Source organism: Maylandia zebra, linkage group LG17 (assembly GCF_041146795.1).
Source record: "Maylandia zebra isolate NMK-2024a linkage group LG17, Mzebra_GT3a, whole genome shotgun sequence".
NCBI classification, from domain to species: domain Eukaryota; kingdom Metazoa; phylum Chordata; class Actinopteri; order Cichliformes; family Cichlidae; genus Maylandia; species Maylandia zebra.
The window spans coordinates 33,676,296-33,697,797 of NC_135183.1; the positions used below are offsets into that span (position 1 = coordinate 33,676,296).

General features: G+C 41.5%; 1 protein-coding gene across 1 annotated transcript; it reads right to left on the minus strand.

The window, feature by feature from the left end:
- Positions 1–1,370: 1,370 nt before the first annotated feature.
- lrrn3b (leucine rich repeat neuronal 3b) lies at positions 1,371–17,502 on the minus strand. The gene is made up of 2 exons (XM_004560836.3): positions 17,128–17,502; positions 1,371–5,091 (listed from the first exon to the last, which is right to left on the minus strand). Exon 2 carries the CDS (start codon positions 4,684–4,686, stop codon positions 2,557–2,559), a length of 2,130 nt encoding a protein of 709 aa, XP_004560893.2. The 5' UTR covers positions 4,687–5,091; positions 17,128–17,502; the 3' UTR covers positions 1,371–2,556.
- Positions 17,503–21,502: the final 4,000 nt, after the last annotated feature.

The following is a 21,502-nucleotide window of genomic DNA, read 5'->3' on the forward strand; positions in this document are numbered from 1 at the left end:
TGTTCTTAATGAGGCGACTAATGAGTTCTGCTCTTTGTTGCTGTTTTTTTTCTTCTTCTTTTTCTTCCCAGGGTCAGGACGACCACTCAGCCATTCAGCTGAAGTCCCTTGACTCATCCCCTGTGGTCTGATTCAAAAGACTTTTTTTCTTCTGTACCATTTGCTCATTATCAATACTCTGTTTTACATTCTTGCAGTTGAAATGTCATATAAAAGTCAAGGCACATTTCACTGTACACCATTACAAGATGATGACATGAGTATATTTACTAAAGGGGATTTACTATGCTTTTTGTTATTGTTTGTCATCTTTCTACTGTTGTACAATCATGGGTGTGCCTTTTAAACAAGACCAAAGTTTAGAACAAAGAGGTTAATGTATGTCCAGGTAATTAGATCCCGATTTAGGAATTTTTAAAACTGATAGAGTAAAGATTCCGATATTCTGATGCATATAAACAAAGGCAAATTAACTAAGACTTAAAACAACAGTAAGGTTAAAAAGCAAAAATGTAAATGTGAGAATGTCATTATGCATGACAAATAACAATAAAATATAAGCAAAATGGCTTCCGATATCAATACTGATATTTGGGGGGAAATCTGATATATCAGCCAATATTTAGTATCTTTCAGACAAACATAAAAAGATTTCCCTAACATTTGTTATGTGTAGTTATGTGTGAGTCAGCACTAAGATATTATGATAATGAGTTTTAAATATAAACTTGTTTTATTGTCAAACATGTAGTAGATTAGTCCGACTCTGCTTGGATCAGCTGCTTGTTGAGTTTGTGGTGTTCAAAGCACATTCAAAAACAGTTGCCAAGGGTAAAGTTGTGGTGGACCACACTGTGCAACATCAATAGCTGTAACATGGTTGAAGGGTGTTTCTCCCAGACTTTATCTATTTCTGTTTAATGTTTGTTTATGGTCAAATTACAAATGTCGATACCAATAAATCGGAAATAGTTAATATGGGCCGATAACATCGTCCTGGCAATAAATCACAGCCAAAAGTTCAGCCATCAGACTGCTTTTATACTCGGACAATATTTTCTGCCTTTGCCTCTGTATGATCTCACTGACAGAGGATATTCTGAATATGGTTTATTAGGGGCAGCCAATAAGAGGAAAGTTGGCTTCAAGGGGGAGGAAGGGCTCTATAAGGGCTTGTTTCAGGCAGCAGAGGTTGCACCAAGGCCCAATGTATAAATTAGGGGTTATTTATACACAAATAATCGTTATTTAGGACCGTAACTCGTGCAAAGTTATTCAAGTAGAGCCCAAAAAAAGAGATGAAAATGAAAATAACAGGTCCCTTTTGCTGTTGTTATAAATATGAGAATAAAATGAGAGAAAGTAGGCAATTGTTTGTAAAAGAAACAATGACATTTATTTTTTTTTCTTAGCGCTTTTCTTAATTAGTCTGTTGTGCCCATTGATCACATATAATACAGGTAATATAAAAATGGCTTTTTAACTTGACACCCAAAGCAACAACAAAATGTTTTCTTAAAATATGTATGCTAAAAATACTGAGAAAGTATTTCCACTAAAAGTACTGGAGAATAGCTTGTGACTGCAATGATGACATGACTGTGTTTTGCTGTGGCTGATGAATTTCTTCAGTTTCCTCTCCGTTTACCTCACGTAGCTCTTGTTGTAGGCACTTACCAGGGCATTAACAAACCACCTCTTGAGGAGATAAAACATCACTCGTTTTAGTTTTAAACAACTCGATATATTTGTTTGAGTCCAGTGTTTTTGCCAGTCACCATTGCAATGAGAACTACAAAGCATAAACAGCCATTTGGCAAATATCCTCTCTAGATACCCATTTTGTCGCTGAATTTCATTAAGCTTAATGTGATGTTGTAATCAAAAGTAGTCTGCTCCTTGCCTTCATTTAAAACCCATTTAAATTGTTCACATACAGAGGATTTGTCATTACATCAACATAATAGAATATATAACAATATTTCCATGAAAAATCAAGAATCCGTTTTTAAATAGAAAAGGGGGGGTATATTTCATCAAAAGGCTTACACCATAGTCACTGTTTTTTGTCTACTCTAATAAATCTCCCTTCCCATAATAGACAGGTGTTATTACTGTATCTCTAACTCGTCTATGGATGTTTGACAAAGCACAGACGGTATTGCTTGGGACCACACGGACAGTTCCACAACTCTGAACACATTTAACAGTCAATTACAAGAGAGCTGACCTTCAACACGTCCACTTTCTTTTCTCTGCCTGCATTTCTGTATGAATGGTACTGTAATCGAATTTTTTTTGCAGTAAATACCCCTTCCTGTTGATGTTAGCTTGGTTTGATGGTTACAAAGCCACCACTTCAACTAGGGTTGAAACTGGGATAGCATGTAGTCAATTTAAACCGTTCCATCCCCTTCCATTAATAGTTCTCCCAGTGTATCTGAGCTGGGAACGGGCAATGGGTATGCCTTTGAAAACAGTATATCATCGTCCACCCCTGCCCAGTGGCCTTGTCCATTTGCTGTAGGTGTGTGGTGCTCTACAAAGCTGTGGTTCTTAAAAGGCATTGTCAGATACATTTATGACTGTGGCTTTCACTTCCACTCCACTTGGCAGTCCCTTACCCGTAACCCACAGCTTTGTAAAGAAAGATGAGTGCATACCGGGAGCTTCCACTGGTATCAGTGAAGCTTTAGAGTCCCATTTCCTTATATCCCCATAAAGGTGGTGGTTCCTCAGAGACACATAAATAAACAGGCAGGCCACTGAAATCACAGCCAGGAGCACACCAAAGACAGTGATTACTGCTGCATCCCATTTTTCTGTGTCCTTGGCTGCCAACTCTAATCCCTTAGTGGTGACAGTGACACATTTGGTGTCATGGTTGTAGTGGATGTTGCGGATATCCACACAGACTTTGTAGTGAGTGGCGGGGCTGAGATGGGTAAGGTTGTACACCTGGACATCTGAGGGAACCCTGGTGGTAAAAGCCATGGTGGGATGGTTGGCATCTGAAACAGTGTACCATTTAATGTTGGGAGCCAAAGTGCCAGGGCCAGCCTTCCATGAGACCAGAATGGAGTGTGTCTCCACTGATTTGACTTCAACATTCAGAGAACCATTGACAGGTTGAGGAAAATATCCGTTTACCTCTACAGAGACGGATTTAAGATCAGCACCGACCAAATTATGGGCAACACAGGTGTAAACACCGGCTTCATTTTCTGTTATATCGTAGATGTCAAAGGTTCCCTCTGGGTGCATGTAGAACTTGTCAGATACAGTGTTAGGCAGAACCCTTGTGCCAGATGGGGTGATCCAGTAGATGTCCGGCTCTGGTTCGGCAAAAGCCCGACAATGAAGTGACACTGAGCACCCGCTCTGTGCTTTAATGTGCCCTGGCATGCTTTCGGGTGATATCAGTGGCAGGCAAATCTCCATCATCTCCCTGAAGTGCACCTGCCGGACATGCTGGCCCTCATACTCCGGAGGCTCTACGCAGTATAATGAGTCAGGCTCCATGAAACGGATGTTGGTCTTGTTCATGTTCATCCAGCGGACTACGCAGTCACAGCGGATTGGGTTACTGTGCATGCTTACCTCCCTCAGATTTGGAAGAGATTCGACAGTAATCCTGTGGAGGGCACTGAGAGCATTGCCGTTTAACATAAGGGTTTCCAGCCGTGGGAGTTTGTAGAAAGCATTAGGATGGATATAAGAGAGTTTAGGATTGTTGGTTGCTTCGATTTTGGTCAGCTCAGGGAGGTTATTGAGGGCAAAGCTGTCAATGGAAACTAGCTCTGGCATGCTGTTAATCCCTAGTTCTTTCAAATGAAGCATATCCACAAAGTCCCCTCTTTGTATTCTAGTAATGGGGTTTTTATTTAGATCCAAAAACTTAAGATTCTTGACATTTCTCAGGGCAGAGTGAGGAACCTCGGGAAAAATATTATCATAGAAAGAGATGCTCTCCAAGTTATCAAGACCAGCCAGTGAATCATCAGGAAGCTGGGACAGGTTCATTCTGGTAAGAACAAGACTGCGGAGGTTACTTAGAGGTTTGAAGTTCATGTTATCAATAGAAAGAACTGGATTTTCACCAATCATTAGGATCTCCAGATTTGGCAAAGGTTCAAACCACTCTCTTTTAATGACACTCAGCTTGTTAGAATTGAGATGGAGTCGCACAAGGTTGCTTAGACCCTGGAAAGCCAGCGGAGCGATAGAAGAGATGAGATTGTGATTCATGTAGAGCTCCTGAAGGTTCGCCACTTCTGACAGGCATTGCTCAGGAAGCTCTCGTATCCAGTTCTCTTCTAAGTGAAGGGAGAGCAGCTGAGTAAGATTCCCAAGGTGGACGTTGCTGATTGAGGATAAGTTGTTTTGCGATAAATCAATCTCTGTAATATTGGGCATGTAATCCAAAGGTCTGTCAATCCTCTCGACGTTGTTTGTTTGCAGTAACAGTACTTGCGTGCCCACTGGTAATTTTTCTGGCAGGCTAAAGAGTCCCAAATCATTGCAGTCAACTGTCTGCGCCTCCATGTAGACAGAAGTAGGGGAAAACCAGGGTCTAATCTCACACACACAAAGCTTTGGGCAATCAGGCCTCAGCTCAGTGGCCACAACAAAAGAGGCCATGGCCAAGCCAACAAAGAGATGATCCACAAATGACAAGTCCTTCATATTGGACCGATTTCCTCCAGTCAGAAATTGGTCCTTGTAGATTGATTGGTCTCAGCTATTAACTTTACAAATAATTACTCATTTGTTGCAGCCGCTGTGGCAACTGACTCATCAGCCCTGCCGCAACTGCCACAGGGCTTCCTAGTGTTTTATTGTCTTCCTATGTAGATGCCCTTGATTCACTCAATGCTGGTGTCAGGGTTTGAGGCCAAGGGTGCAATCAGGCGAGCCAAAAATAGGTGGGAGGTGGAAAAAAGAAAAAAGCCTGGACCAATATTACACCTCAAAAGACTTATATTAAGAACCTTTATAGGTATCCATAAAACAACTTCTTTCTTTAAAGATAACCGTCCTCACTGATTGTCTTTACTAGCTTCCAGAATCCACAGCCCAGTCCATTCCTACCTGCGTAAAACAAACAAGACAGAGAGAAACATGTGAGTATTACCAGATAATGGGCATGGTCAGAGAATGTCATAAGAAAAGGATTTGGACATATTGACATTTGTTATAGGCACACTGATGCATGTTGACATTTATACACGTTCCCTTCAAGACGTAGAACAATGGATTTATATCTGCTTGACCTTCTAGACTTCACTCTGAGGATGTACCATATGTACCACTACTATATAGCACTAAATCTTGATGCTAGCAGTATGAGTCTATTATTGGTTAAAGAGAAGGCTTCATTAAGATTCTTAAATGGCAGACATCCTAGGGCTTAAGCGTTACGCTTTAGGGCAAGCTACTCAAAGACGCTAGAATATGTCAGTCACTATAGCAACAAGTAAATGGGCAGCCAGTAATACACAATGGAGTGAGACGGTTAGGCTGTAAATGCAAACTAAACAGTTGACCTAGATGCAGTTTGCACCTGTTTGTTAGGAGACGAAACAACCGACTGCCATGAAAATTAAAATGCATTAACGTGTTGACGTAATTAATCTTTTTAGCAATCAGCACATCTGTATGCTAATAGGATTTAGCATTTCTGGAAAAACAGGTCATGCAGTTTACCAATGGACACAGATTACTAAAAGGTGCCTGAAGTGAAGAAAATAAGTGATTATTATGGTATTGTCTTGAACATGGATATTTGAATAATAGATAAAATAGTCACAGATCGAAGATCATCAGCTAAATCTATGTTCTTTTTCATTTAAAATTTGAGAATGATCACAGTCATTTAGGTCGGTGATTAGTGTCACGATTGTTTAGTAGTTTTATGTAATATCTGTGGTCTTACTGAACTGAAAAAATGCATTTCATTGACGTTTCATTGTCATTCGGCTGCATCTATAAGTACATAAATGAACAGGGTTGTAATAAAGGAAATGGGTGCACTGAAAAGTAAAACAAAAACATCATTACCAAACACGGCATGGCACAATAAGTGTTTTCATTTTGATGATCCTGTCTGAATAATAAATTGAAGCAAATACTATAAATTAAAATTCAATTATCTACCCAGTGCAGTTAGTATTTGTCTGAATTGTCTGCCTTTGTTCACCCTTTCATTACACTTCATACAAGACAGTTTAAGGTCATGTACTCTCATGGGCTCAACAGGAACTATAAAATGCAGTACAGTGCTGTTAGCAGAAAGTGTTGCACACTTCTCTGACATTTCCATTTTATTCTGGGATTTTTTTAGGCTAGTAAATTATCCATTAATTTCTCTGAGACATTTAAATTAAAGGCAATGGGTAAAATCCATTGCACTGATTTTAGACAGTCTGATTTGAGTGAAAGCTCAAGGCTATTGTGCATATTTTACTTCATTTGTAGGTCAACATATTTGCTCTCAGGGTCTTTTTTAACTGTTAAAAACGCATATGTTTGTGCCGCTGACTATTTCTAAAGAGTGATACGGTATTTACAGATGTTCCTAAAATGGAATTCTGGGAAATGTAGGCAGATTTCGGTCGTTTCAAAGTAAAAGGCAAACAATTTCACCTGTAACAATATTTGGCCTTTGTAAGTTTGTTCAATATTCTTATGTAACAAAGACTATTGTATGATTATTTCCATTTATAAGCATTGTAGATATATAACTACCCATATGGAAAAAATATATATAAATCTTATAAAGTTTGTATCTGTCTTGTGTGAAACTTGTATGAAAAGCATACAAGAGTGAAAACAGATATAAGATCCCTTGAAAAATTATATAAATGAAACTTGTATGTTTTTGATACTCCGTAAAACAATATATGAAAGTAATGAGAAAGTGGCCACTTTCATGAGTGAATCATATAAGCCTTATATGATTCACTATATGAAGCAAGCTAAAGCTGATGCAAGTCTTTTATAAGTTTTTTCTATTTCTTTTCCATATGGGTATAGCTTAGATGCTTCCTCCTTCATGTAACTCACACATCTTTTCTATTTACTGTCTCTCGCACCGTTGTATGATTAGTGTCTCCATCACATCCTGACGTGGCAGAAGCTCCACAGTTGAAGTGTATGTAATTTGTCATATGTGACTGCCTCTTACTGAACAGATGGGTTTGATGGTGCTTGTGATATTTTGGGGCCTATGAGATCAGGCGCCACATCATGAGAAAAGTCAGAAGAGACAGCGGATGAAATAGAAAGAATCAAGAGGAGAACTGTGACGGTGGCTGGAAAGTGAAAACAAGGGAAGAGAAATGATTTCATTTCATCACCTTCGCTGTTTCCACCACGGGGGAGATGTGGTGGTGGTGGTGGTGGGTGAAATAAATAAATAACTAAATGAATAAGAACTTCTGAAGGAAGCAGAAATGCTGGAGTTTGCCCGCTGGTGGAGCCAAGCCGAGGGTTCATTCCTCAACCTGTGTGCCATCACTGGCTAGAGCGTGGTTTGGTTCGGGACGGCAGACAGTAAGGTTGTGAAAGAGGGAGAAGGTGGGGATGGTGGTGTGTGTGGGGGGAAAGGGGGGGTATTATTTTTCAAAAGCACCTGGCACTTTAATAAGCTTCTACACCCAGAGAATTCTGATAAACAGGACTTAGCCTCTCTCCCTCAGCACCGGCTCTCCATCGTGGGCTATGCAGTTGATCCATATCCTGGAAGCACAGGACAGACTTTGTAATACAGCCTACCGCATTTAGTTCTCACCTCTGCTCACCCTGGCTTTTTCTCCTTAGTAATCACAATTACCAGCAGCATAATGTGGTCAGGTTAACTGTTATGGCTTAGCTTTACTGTGAATTCGCTGCAGGTGGTTCCAATACGGGCTGCTGTTATTTGTTTTACCAGCTAGTTACGTCAGAGGGAACACTCTCGGACTAATTAATGTTTCAATCAATATTTCCTGCTAAGGGAATTGGTGTGCTGTAAGACACAGCACTGCCCTATTTTCACAGCACACTGCTTCTCCATTAGATTCTGGCGAGGATGGATGTGAGGATGACATCGTGGACACTAAAGAGGTTTTGGAAATAGGGACAGATTGAGAGAGGGATTTCTTTTGGTTTGGCGGACGCTAATGCTTGCTTTTCCATCAAAAATCAGGGACTGGATTAGGAAGGCTTTACAGGACAATGTGCATGATGATGAGGCCAGCAAGAAGAACATATTTCCCTGCTGATTAATGAGGATGAAATTCTATTAATGATAATCCAACATGTGGTTCATAAAAATGCAGATCTTAGATATGGTTGTGGCCAACAGTGTGTGTCTTGCAGAAAACGGACAAACGGAAGATGTTACAACAGTAAAGCTTTTAACGACAGAGCCTCAATTGAAATGCTCTTTGAGGGATATCCAAATACCTCCCAGTGAATACAAGCAGTACTTTTGCTTGAAATGCCCATCCCTAATAGAGTTTCAATACGCTTAAGGTTGGAATATTGTCCCATACTTGCATTATTTTAAGTGCACTATCCTAATCATCTACAGGCAGTTGATCACATAAATTGGTATCGTGCGACTGAATAATGCGGAGCCCACTGAACAGGCAGTCTATATTCTGAAGGCCTTGCACCATGACTACCACTTGTACAAACCTATTAGTAAAAATCCAGTCAAGTTACCGAACCACATCCCCCCCCCCCACACACACAGACACACACACACAGCTACTATACAGAGCTAATTCCCACAGTCCACTGCTCAGTTGCTGGTAATTGAGGCAGAGCGTGAGTGGAGGGAGAAGGGAAAGAAGAGATCTGGAGGACAAAGTGACTTGCCAGAGGAGAAACGTCTTCGTTTCTGTTGTGGCATTGAGCTATTAACCTCTACTGACCCTTGTAATGCTGTCGTTGCAAGAAATATTAATCTTAGCTTGATCCAGTCAAATTCTAGTCAAAGTCGAAAAAAGAAAGAAACAAGAAAAAACATTACGTAACTGCTGGACATAGAGAAATGTGCTTAATATGGCTGGGGTAAATTGAATTCAAAGATGGATGCTGGTAATCTGTGTGTGGAAAAGCTTTACTAAATCCTGAGTACTGAGGTACAAAATCAACACCTTAGAACAGAACACGGAAAGCTTGTAATGGGATCTCCAGCAACCTAATGTCTACCTGCGCTAACGCATTAAGCCAAAGCTTTGACATTTGTTCAGGGGACCTTTTATAGGTCAGGCTAAGGTGTTCACTCATGGAGCACAAGTTCCAAGGTGTCAGAGGAGAAAGAGAGTGGTGGGCAAGCAGCTCCATTACAGTGGGAGGCTGGCAGTGTAGCCCATGGGCTTTCCACTTTCAGCAGTGTTAATCCTGGCTGGGAGTATCGCAGCAAAACAAGCTGCTTGTATCTGCCTCGTTTCAAGACTGCCTTAGCTGGGTGAAATACGGGTTTGTTTACCACCACTGGGTTTCATTACCAACACTGCTCTCCATCTCCTAGGTGAAAGCCTGAAGAGACACTGACACATTATAATCTTATAACAGTTAAATGAAAGATCTGATACCTATTAACAGGCTGAGCTTGTGTGGTTAAACATTATCGCCCAATTTGGGGTTTTACTTCAATCCGTCTGAGGTACGCAAGTCCAAAATTCAGTCTCTGTTTAGCTCTTTTGCGTTCAAGCACAAAAATCAAGAGAAACAAAATCCTACGATATATTCACCAGGCAGAACTTTGACTGTCTGCTGTTTGATGCTGGGCTGATAGCGTGCTGCAGGAAACAGCTGCCTGCTGCAGCTGAAATATACGCTATGACCTGAAAGATGCTATACAGCTCTGCTGCGCTAAAGACAGCTGCAGAGTCAGGTGGTTTGTTATTTGTGGGTTTGTCACTACACGAGATCGTCTTGAAATTTAACACAGCCATTCAGTTGATGCTTCTTAGTAGCCAAAGGTTTCGATATATCTGCAAATTAATGAATGCAGTACTTTTAGAAACTGTGTACCACATAAATTTGTAGTTAATAGTTAATAATAATAATATGAACAGATATAAGACTGGTAAGCCAAACTGTGAGGTTACACAAAAACAAATTTGATTAATGTTGTGTAATTTAGTAAGAATTAAGTAAAAGAAAAAATTAGACTTATATAGGATTTATAAGACTGATCCATATACTGATAGTTGGTGATTTTAAAGATCCAATGTATCGGGTGATATTTTTTCTTTCAGACACTTGAAACATAAACAGATTTCCCTAACATTTATTATGTGTACTGAATCCTTACAAGTACCAGCAATATCTGCAAATAATGTGTCCGTGTATCCATCACAGGGAACTATTATCAGTCAATACATCAGACCCGCTGATATATTGGTCAGCCTCTAATAAAAACTTAACATAATGACATAATAAGTACAGAATATGATAAAAACAAGCAAGACACACAAACAGTGATTTAAAAAAGACTTCACACAAACATACATACAGCTCTAAAAAAATGTGTTTTTAGAATCCTTTCAAAGGACGTCAATGAATCAGCCTTATCTCCTCAGGCAGGTTGCTCCCAAACATGCTTCATGCTTCAGGTACATCATGGTTTATTTATATATATATATATTTTATCACTGGTTTCCACATCACCTCAGTGTAAATGTTTTTTGCAATGTGCACTTTTTCACCTCTGCGTCTCATTTGCACATGTTTGACAAGAACACAAATTCTGTGTAGGCGCCTAAGATGCTTTTATTTAGCAGAGTTATTGCATCATCACTTAGAGTAAGGAGCTTCTGTAGTTATTGACATATTCCAATAAAGATGCTGTTCAGAAATGACAGCGTGATTGCGTCACCTTTATGAACCGCTATGGCTTTAGACCTTGTTAGCCGCACATTTCACTCTTAATTAGAATGACCTTTGACACAACTGAAAGCCTTCGAATCTCTCCTCATTAAAATGCTGCATATTTACGCTGACATGTTGCTGCCCTGTTTTTTTTTTTTGCTTTTTGTTTTTTAAATATGAATCTGATTCTGTAATTTATAGATTATTTTATATGTTTCATAGTGTTTAGAGATTTCCTGTAATCTGCAAATGGCACCGGGCGAATTAGGACAAGGCTTCGGTTAAGAGGTTCACGCGCTGTCAAGGTGAAAAGCTTTTTCATTCACATCTTGGCAACACCTCGCTTACTTTCCCACCAGACCATCTACATTATCCTAACACTGTGGCTGCACAGGATAGTAATGGCACAAATACAGTTTGATTAGAGACCAGTGAGATATGACCACTTGAAATTAATGAGTATGCACAGGAGGGCCAGAAAGCGGTGGTCCAAGTGGCTCTGCGGCGCTAATTCAGGAAACCCTGACTCAAGTCGTCGGGCGGCCAAACAGCCGGGCAGAACTGTTTGTTTTATTCTGTTTATTGAAATGAGTTATTATAAATCCTCCCGCTCGCTTCACAGGGCTTGGATGGGATTTAGCGAAGCGGGGAAAGAGAGGTGATTGCTTTGTCACAGGTTGGGTGCTCATCAGTGCCCTGTGTGGAGACAAGTTGACCTAAGAAAGAAAATGCAATCATTTATTATACAAAACACAAGTTCTGCATGCAACGGCAGGAATGGCGGAGAAAAATTTGCGAGATCAAGACGTAAGTTTTTTTCTTTTTGTGGGAAGCATATTGGCCCTCGGGGAGATGATTATGAGGCCTGCATGGTTTAAGTGGTAACAAGGCAGTATTGCATCTGCTGAGAGGTAGACATTAAACTTACTGTGGTAAAACTGGGTGGAAGACATAAAGGTCAGACGTAAGTGGAAAGTAGGGCGCAGTCGAATTGCCTCCTCTTTCAGGAGAATAGCCTGTGTATTGTAGAAACGGTTCACTGGGAATTTTGATCCACTGGTAATAAGCCTTGCAAGGCTTTCTTCACCCATCACCCTCTCCCTAGCTCGGGCTCTTTTCTTTCTCTATTCACTCTGTCATTCCCTTTTTCTCATGATAATACAAGCCAAATATCTCTTTTTATAAACCTGCTCTTCTCACATTTTTCTCTGCTCGTCCTTATTGAGAAATTTTTCTCCTTATGTTGTCTGTTTGCATCATCATCTGCCCAGCCATTGGGCTGTGGAGAATGACAGCATGTCATCGTGTCTCACTATATATTTCTATGCCTATCCTGCATAGTGTCTGCTTTTGGCCTAATTGCCTTCCCAAGACTCTTCACCCCTGCCATGCTATGTCTTGTGCATACATGTCTTACCATATGGCTCCTATTTTCTAATTACCAACTGTAATGTGAGGGGTAACACTTGATTGAACTTTTGTAAAATGTTGTACATTTTGTAAATTTGGTTTGTAAAATATCTATGAAAATTTAGTGGATGCTTTCGTGGAAAGCTGCGACTGATCTTTTTAAAACAGCTCTGAGATGATCACAAATGCTATGCAGTGTTCCTACAAACCGTATTTAGATGATTGTTATAAAAAATTTAAGTGCTTGTTTTAAGTAATCAAGTGTTACTTGTGTTTCAAATAACAGAGACACGGTTCGTGTCCTGCTGTGTCCACTGTTGTTCTTACTAGCCATCAGCTAAATCCAATCAAACGACTGGATTAGGTTTACGAAATGATCATGATTTGAGTTAAAATATGACAAGATGTATGTGAGAGCACTCTCAAAGTGCATTTTGGAGCCACCAATAAAAGACCTTGTACACATTTCTGGTATGCCAGCAACTGAATGGCAGCATTTGACTCCAGGGGAATGAGATACTACCGAATTCCTAAATATCTTTTATCACAGAACTTAATGGCATAAATAATAAGTTAGAAAATTACCAATGATGATTAAATAGCTTGACTTTGTGTAAGATGACTACTAAAGTTTCATTAACTGTAATTTTATTATTTACTGACGGCAGTATTTCTCAAGTGTCACCCACACGAGTAATAAATATATTAGCGATGTGTTAAGACTAAGATTGTGGTTTTATGTACTTAATACATGCAGCCACTTTGCATTATTGGAAAGCTATAGTTTATCTGCTGCTGCTCTACTGTATAAACACAACTTTTCAAGATGTGTTTCTTTTCAGAGATGCAGCACTTGGACCTGTGGTGAACATGCAGCACGGTCATGTTGCAATCACAACGAGTCCTTTATACATTCTGGTTAAGCCTCATATTGGGTGGAGGCCTTCAGAAGGCTTAACTGTCCCTCCTTCTGCCCTTCACCTCATTGATTTACTATTATACTTTCTCCAAGGCAAGAGAGAGTCCATTAAAGAGAACCTTCTATGTGTGTATGCATAATGAAGCTTCCTGTACTTATATGTATGTGTACGTGTGTGCATCCATGGGGGAGCAGATGGAAACCTTTCCCCTTACATCTGCACTTGAATAGCCATGAATCAGTGGCAAGTCGACTCTTAATGTAGAATCAATGTTCCAAATTAACCACAGGACCCCCTATCTCTGGTTTTTCAGCTCTTTTCTGGACAAGACATGCCCTTGGGCTGAGTGAGGGAGAACACACACACACAAGGTGGACTATTGAACACTATATAACGCACCCACCTGCCTCGCGCATGCACACAGCAGACAGGAACACATGCAAATACATGAGAAAAAGAGATCTGTGCATTTGCCGGCATGTAACGTAGCAGACTGCGTCCTCGCAGAAAAAAAAAAATAGAACCCAAACACGCAGGGGCTCATTCGCATAATGCATGCAGAATGCGCCACACGGTGAAAAAGCACAGCTAGGTCCCCTTGTCTAATTCGCATAGTGCTGCATCTATTAAAATTAAGCCAAGGTATCCAGCTTAAGGCTGCCGCTGATAAGGTCAAAGGCGTAGCGAACATTCCAACACTCATTTCTCCCCAAACATAATCGCACTCACTCTTGACAAAAATCTGCATAATGTTCCATGTATAGCTGCTAGCTAGAATGAAAGAGGAAGGTGTGGGGTGGGGTGGAGGGGGAAGGCAGGGGAAATGGAGCCAGCGGCATATCCCTCAAAGTCAGAGCCAAATTGAATCTGCAGGTGCAAATGTGGCATGCGAGCTCCCTCTAAGATGCGCACCTATCTATATTTATATGAATAATATATGGCTGGTCAAGGGGCCACAAGCCTGCAGAAAATAGGTTCCCACAGAAGATGGAATCAATCATTATATGCCACTGAAATGCATTTATCGCTGGCTTGGGCCTCTTTATTATGATTTCATGGGGTTTGATATGGGCTTTCTCTTTTCTGTTTTCATTCCCAGCTACTCTTTCTTCGCCCAAAAAGACCAAAGACGGGGTTCTTTCAAAATGCTCTGTGTCTGCGGGCAGATATTCTCTGTATACATGCTCATTTTGGCACATACGTTCAACTGAGCATGTGTGCTTGTGCATCGGTCAGGGCAGCTCAACAACAGTTCAGCTGGGTTTGTTCTAGGGATGCAGCATCACTACCATTTCCGTCAGCACACTAAGGGCCTATACGTATCAGTCAGAATGCAGAGCAGATGGACCGCACAGCAGTGGCCCTTCAGATGTCCTCCTTCGTCTCTGCTCGCGTTTTAAACTGCAATATGGGCATATGTCGCTAACGTGTACCGCTCTGATGTGAGTCTGCCGAAGAGCAGCTTAATTAGCGGTTAGCAGCTTTGATTTTTATTGTGAGCATCAGTCCTAGATTCTCACAGGCCTGGCATTTTGCTGTTAACACACGGTCTGGTTTTGAGTGCACCTTTTTTTTTGGTAAAGCCGTGCTCTGGCACTCCTAAATCCTTAAATCCACTCCCACCAGAAATGTGCCCAAGTTAAGTACCAAAAAGTCCAAATCCAAGAAGTAAATGTCAGTGGATACAAAGGAAGTGTCACATCCTGTTTTGACCTTTGATACGGACTGAAAAATTGTAAAATGTCATGGATGTTTCCATCGTGGCATGTTTTGATCCACAGCTCTTTTTTCTTTGTTTCTTTCAAGTCCACCCACTAGCTCCGAAACAAACATGCACACCATTCTCTTCCCCACTGTTCCTTTTTTCCCTCTGCCTCTGCTTATTCCATTTTAACGGGTGCCTGTGTTTGTTTGGGAATGGAGATGCTACCAGAGAGCCTATGCTTGGCTGCACGGGCTGATCCCCCGCAGCCGTCTTGTGAATATGTTTACATGGATTTCACTGAGGAGTCCCCTGATGGATACTTCTGCATCTTGTTATCGCCATCAAAGAAAAAACAAAAAAAAGGAAGAACTTGATTGTGATGGCACTTACACTTGGAGCTTTCTGAACTCCATTTCAAACCAATAGTAGCATTTGGCACCCACACATAATTCTCACCTCGCTGCAACCTGCTGCCCTCTGACTATAGAGAAAAATTAATATGGAACACCCACACCGTGCTGCCGATCATGCTCTCAAAGCCTCCACAAGGCCACTGCAGGCGCAGTACCTTTCCCACCCCACCTCTGCTTCTCACGCAGATCAATAGGCAATTCACAAAGCCACACAATTTAAGCGTATGACTTGTTGGTGGACATGTAATATTGATTTGTTTTGAACAAGTGTGCCTGAATTAATGAAGAAAACCAATACGGGTTTGTTTTACTGCTTTTGTTACTACTTGGGGGAGAAACTGCAAAGTGGCTGCCATGTTAGGAGTCTATACTTGATTTTGAGCTTCACAAAGTTTGCGGCTCTATCTTGCATCACATTAAATCTCAGCTGCCACTGCTCGCTCACTTGATAAATATGTTGCGGGGATTGCTTGTCAAACACTGGTGGTCGAATGCTATAATACATTGCTTTGCGGGTAGCCAGCCACATACTTCACATGTGAAGGGCTAAGGTTTTCTCAGTGTGGCATGGTGTCGGATGTGAGGGCACGATGGCTCTCGTGTGGCATTTCATTGTGTGGTTCACATGGAGCAACTGTTTTGGGTGAGTCATTCGCACTGTGGAGGCCAAAATCTATTGTATCCATCACTTGGAACAAGCAAGCGGACACACAAACACACACGTGTGTGCGCACACAGAACACATTTGAACAGAAGATTACAGCAATCAGAATTGGATAGCCTGCTTTGGTGAAAATCCACATTCGTCATTATCGGCCATTATCTGTTTATCCAAATTATTCAGGAATAATAAATCTGCTGAGTGGAATACATTTTGGACAGAGGGGAGAGGCTGTGAGGGGCAGAATTTTGAGGGGGGGGGGGGGTTAGAGAAAGACGCCCCAATGCAGTTAAGGGATTACTGAATGCCACCCTCTCTTTCTCCAGCCGGATCCCTGGATGTGTGGGTGTACAGGCACGAGCAGGTGAAGGGATGATGATGGTGATGGTGAATGCGCAAGAAGGTGCTTTCCGGTAGATGCGTTAATCACAAAGTAAAAGCCCTGGATCCGGTGTATGGCACAGCCGCGGAGGAAGCAATTTGAGGAGCGTGGGGTTTGAAAAATAAAGCCAGTGGACGTGTACTCTCGTGGCATGTGTGGGTATCGACTTCTGTGTTTGCAACAGGAAGGTTTAACAAAGAGGGGGAGAGTGAGGGGAGGAGGGGGGGGGGGGGGGGGGGACATTCTGTGGGTTTCTTAGAGACGTGTCTGGTGTGTGCTCACTAAGCAGCACCCGAGGACATGAAGCTGCCAGCCAATCACTCCATCCACCAACACACAAACATAGAAGCGTACCCGCACGCACACACACACAACCACGGGGGCTTGTCTTTTTCTTGTCTTTAACTGATTTTCCTTCTTAATCCAAACACAGCCAAAATCCGGTCCGGTTAAAAGGCGCATCCTGCATAGTTGCGCAAAAGCGCGTCCCTACATCCAAACAGGGAGATTCGAGGCCAGTCACAAGATTCGTTATCCAGTAGTATTTGTCCCTAATTTCTGCAATCGGCACATGAGTGACTGACATTTAGGAAGCAACCTGATGTGTATTTTTTCCTCTGTGTGTGCGACAAAAAACACAGGAATCGCTCAATTTCGTTCGGGTTTTTTTTTTTTATGTGAACTTGTGAGCCGTTGCGCAGACGCAATCGCGCGACACGGACGAAAACGACAAATATAAATTAGAGCAGCAAACAGAGTAAACTTACCGGGTTTCATCACCCTCGGATACAAAGCAGTTTTGTGTCTGTATTCCCATCAAGTGCGCCCCTCCGATGACGGGAGAGAGCCCCAGCGCGCAACATAAAGCCAGTCAACAATGTGTGGTCTTCTTGTTCTCACGCAGCTGATGAGGAATCAGTTGTGGTCTCTATTCCCCGGGAAAACGCACGGGTTTCTGCATGAGGCGAAACGGCAAAGTCCAAAAGCAGTGTGGCGAAGGAACGGAGAAAGATTCGTGTGATCCTCGTGCCCTTCCCTTCCTTCCCTTCCCTTCGTCTTAACAGCGGCTGTTACGAACGCATCTCTCCCTCTCGATCAAGTGTCAGGCGGACCACATAGATGCGCCGCCGTCTCCTCGGCAGTCATTAATATTAGAACAAACCCCCGACTCTCCAGAGAGGAGCCAATAGCGTCAGAGAAGCAGGCGAGGTGCGCGCAGCATCCCTGCTCTGGTTGGCCGAGAGCAGCCGTCAGTCATCTCCCAGAAGCCTGTTCTCGTCTCTGTCTTTTTCTGTTAGAGGTGAAGCGCGCTGCAAAAAATATCCAAATTAACGAGTCACGCAGGCCAGCGATGAGAGCTGAAGTGCTGTCTAAAACAGCAAAGGCTCATTATTTCAAAATAAGGCCACCTACCGGCATCCGTTTAAGATAGTTTGTAGTCCTTGCAAAGATCCCTCAAAACAGAGGAAAATCTCATGATTGTGCTGTGACTGATCAAGTACATGAGGTCCCCTACACTCATAACTATCCTCCAATGACAACTCAAATTTAATGGCAATAATTTTTGAAGTTATAGCTACTTTATTTTTGTGTCTGGTAGTAAACACCACTTAAGGTCTGGGCAAGGTGCTGCTCTGGGAGCTCACAGGTGCCACAGAGAACTCAAGAGATCTGTGTCTATATGTTGTAGCTATGTGGGGGGAAATATGTGCAAGAGCTGGTCTTGTGTTGTTGTGAGGTTCATTTTTGTGCTGTTGTTGGTCCTTTTGCTCAGCTCCTGATGCTCAGAGAAGACAGACGTCATGCAGGATCAGAAGCTGCTGTTTGTGCTTCTCATCAATTCTTTATTTAATCTTTGACCCCTTTTCCCACCATTTTTGTCCTTCTTTCTTTTACAAGCCAACTGACTGGGATTGTGTCTCTGTAGCCACCACAGGGCGATCGTGGCTCAAGAGTTAGGAGTTCGCCTTGTAATCGGAATGCCTGTCAAACCTTCCGTTGTTGTGTCTGTCCGAGCCGGGACAGTCTCGGTCGTTGTGTCCTTGGGCAAGACACTTCACCTACCGCCTACTGGTGTTGGCCAGAAGGGCCGATGGCGCGAAATGGCAGCCTCGCTTCTGTCAGTCTGCCCCAGGGCAGCTGTGGCTACAACTGTAGCTTGCCTCCACCAGTGTTTGAATGTGTGTGTGAATGGGTGGATGACTGGGTGTGTAAAGCGCTTTGGGGTCCCTAGGGGGGACTAGTAAAAGCGCTATACAAATACAGGCCATTTACCATTTACCACACTGGTTGATTCCCTCTATCCGCAATAGAGCACAAATGCAGAACCACGTTTCCATTTTAAATCTGAGAGAATATTTGAATGAATTGGTAATGTTTAGAAACCTAAATGTGCAATCATATCAAAAAGCATTCACTGATGTATAACAAAGGTAACTGCAGTAAGAAACTTCTCACTGAATTGTAGTGTGCGCCATTTATAGAGTACCAAGAGCAGAAATTTCATCAGTCTTTGTACCTCAACCACTAAATTTATATACTTTGCAACATTCCTCCTCAGACTTGCTAAACTCAAAAGAGTAGCTTTCATAAAGATTCATTAATTTGTAACTGCTAACAGGCATTTTTGGTTCCTTTTATGTCAAAGATTTGTACATGTGTGTTATTTCCTGTGGTAACATAAAAAGTAACGGACAGTAATTTACAATAATCAGCCAAAAAACACCATCTTTGACACACAAACTAATTCTGTCACTCTATGAGCACTTTTAGTTTATATTTTCAATTACATAGAAGAAAATTTAAACTATGGCAAAATACACACACACATATATACAAATACGCATATATAATACTAAAACAAAATGCACACGCTGTCTCTCCTTTGCTGAAGACTTAGAATCCATGAATATGGATTCATTTAAAGTTTTTGCTCAGCCACAACTGGCTTCCAATCATTTGGTGAACTGTTCTCAAAATTAGCTCATCACCATCATTGTGGATATCTTAAAATTACATTCAAGTCAGGAGTTTTCTTAGCTCTTACTGGTAGTCTTGTTAATGGCTCACCTCAAAATTGACGAGCTTTGACCTGCTTTGCATGTGTCATCACTATAGCTTGCTGAATTTCCTTGGCATTCCGTAAGTCACTGCCACATGCTAGTCTGTTTTTGTGTGTGTATTCATAAAGTCATATATTACAGCAACTCCCCATATACCAATGTCAGACCAGGGAAAAATGGTTGGAGACTGTGTTACAACCAAAATTGACCGTGCAACTGTGTGCAGTGGACTTGTGATCTCACTGCATTTGAAAAAGCCTCCTCAAAGACAGGCACCAGATGTGCAACGACTCACAGTTGCTGCTGTCTTCCAAGCAACTTGATAAACTGCAATAAGACAGAGTCAGTCTGTTATCCGTTTGTGACTGAATGGGGCAAAGTTAGCAATTATATGCAATCTGTCTGTAATAGTATGCCAATAAAACTGCAATAAGTCTGTAAAAAAATCACAAATCCTTTGCCGTCTGTTGAAAATCTGTTGCTGTCTACAGACACAGAAAGTCACATTAAACAGAACTTAACTACTTAACTACAGAATTAACTACCTTCATCCAGAGTCCAGCCAGAAATCCACAGACTTAAAACAGAATTTCCTCCAAAAAATAATGAAGCTGTGGCACAGCGAGTTAACTGCAAAATGAAATAGGCACTTGGCAATGTTACTTTTGTATAGGAATATAACACGTATACAATCACTGGCAACCAAAGGATTGAAGACCCATATTGCAAAGAGATATGTTGCAGATGAGATGCAGCTTGATTCAACACGTTGATTGCAACATGTTGGAAACCTGGTCGCATTTATAAATTAGGTGGCCGTTATTTGCCAACCTTTGCCAGTCTGTCTGAGAGTGACTGCAGTCAGTCAGTTGTTTTGGAGACATGTAGCATTTCACCAGGTGACATGTGCAGTTAGAATAGAATAGAATAATCCTTTAATTGTCCCACAAGGGGAAATTTGGGTGTAACAGCAGCAAGAAAGACACATATACAAACAAACAGTACACAAGACACAGAACAGAAACATACACAATTTTTACATATACACAAGTTTTAAATTTTAAAAAAATTGTGTTGCCATATGATCCAAAGTGGTCATGCGGAGGTTGAAGATGCTGAACACTTAAACACAGGGTGACCAGTTAGTCACTAAAACTGCTTGCAATCTGTGTCCCACAGCAAAAAAATTAAATTAAATTAAAATAATCACCGGGCAAATACTCATTTTTTTGTAGTTGCAAGGAAGTTGCCGTCCTGTTGTTACTGCAGTGTGAGTGAGCCATTAATTTATTTTGGCTGCAGTACAGTGCCATTCATTTCAAACCATTTCAGCCCTGGCCAGCAGCTGCCACTTTATTTGTGCAAGTACGTTTGAGATGGACATTTTTTGCAGTGCAGCCGAATGAAGAAGAAAGTGCAGGCAGGGAAGAAAATGGATATCTGTACCTATTAGCTCCAGAGCTCCCCGACTCACATCCCAGGAGGATTTTCTAACACAATGTTCTACAAACTGATGTTCCTGGAGGTCGGACAGGGTTATCCACAGACTCTGAGAAAGAGACACACTTCATCTGTCAGCCGAAAGGGTTCTGATCCAAGAAACCGTACTACTGGAGGATGTTTTCACAACAGCTGTGCCTGGTTTCACTGGGTCTACATCCTTATATATACAACTGTGCTGCACATTATGGTGTTCTTATATCCGTTGGCGTGTCAATTACATTTCTGTAAAGCCTCAGGGACTTTTGCTTGGAGGAGGTTTTGCTGGGTCAATATCCCCAATATTCTCTTTTAAATTTTAAGTAAAAATATTCAAATTTAATGCAAATTGCACAAAATAATTTATTACGAAAGTTTACTTACAAATGCATAACCTTTATGAATAAATATTATGCCATGGGACTATTTAGACGGTTTTTAATTTAACAGAATGCAGAAGATCCCATTGTGCCAAAGGTGCGGCTTACTCAAACTCGAGTAATTGTGCATTTTTATCCCCCATTTCTCCGTTTACTGTTAATTCAGCATTTGTAATGATAGTAGTTGAGAAATCTGCACCTTTTGAATTTGGAAACCACCC

Bases quoted from the DNA above. Each gene is read 5' to 3' on its own strand.
- lrrn3b (XM_004560836.3), bottom strand. From the start codon at position 4,686: ATGAAGGACTTGTCATTTGTGGATCATCTCTTTGTTGGCTTGGCCATG.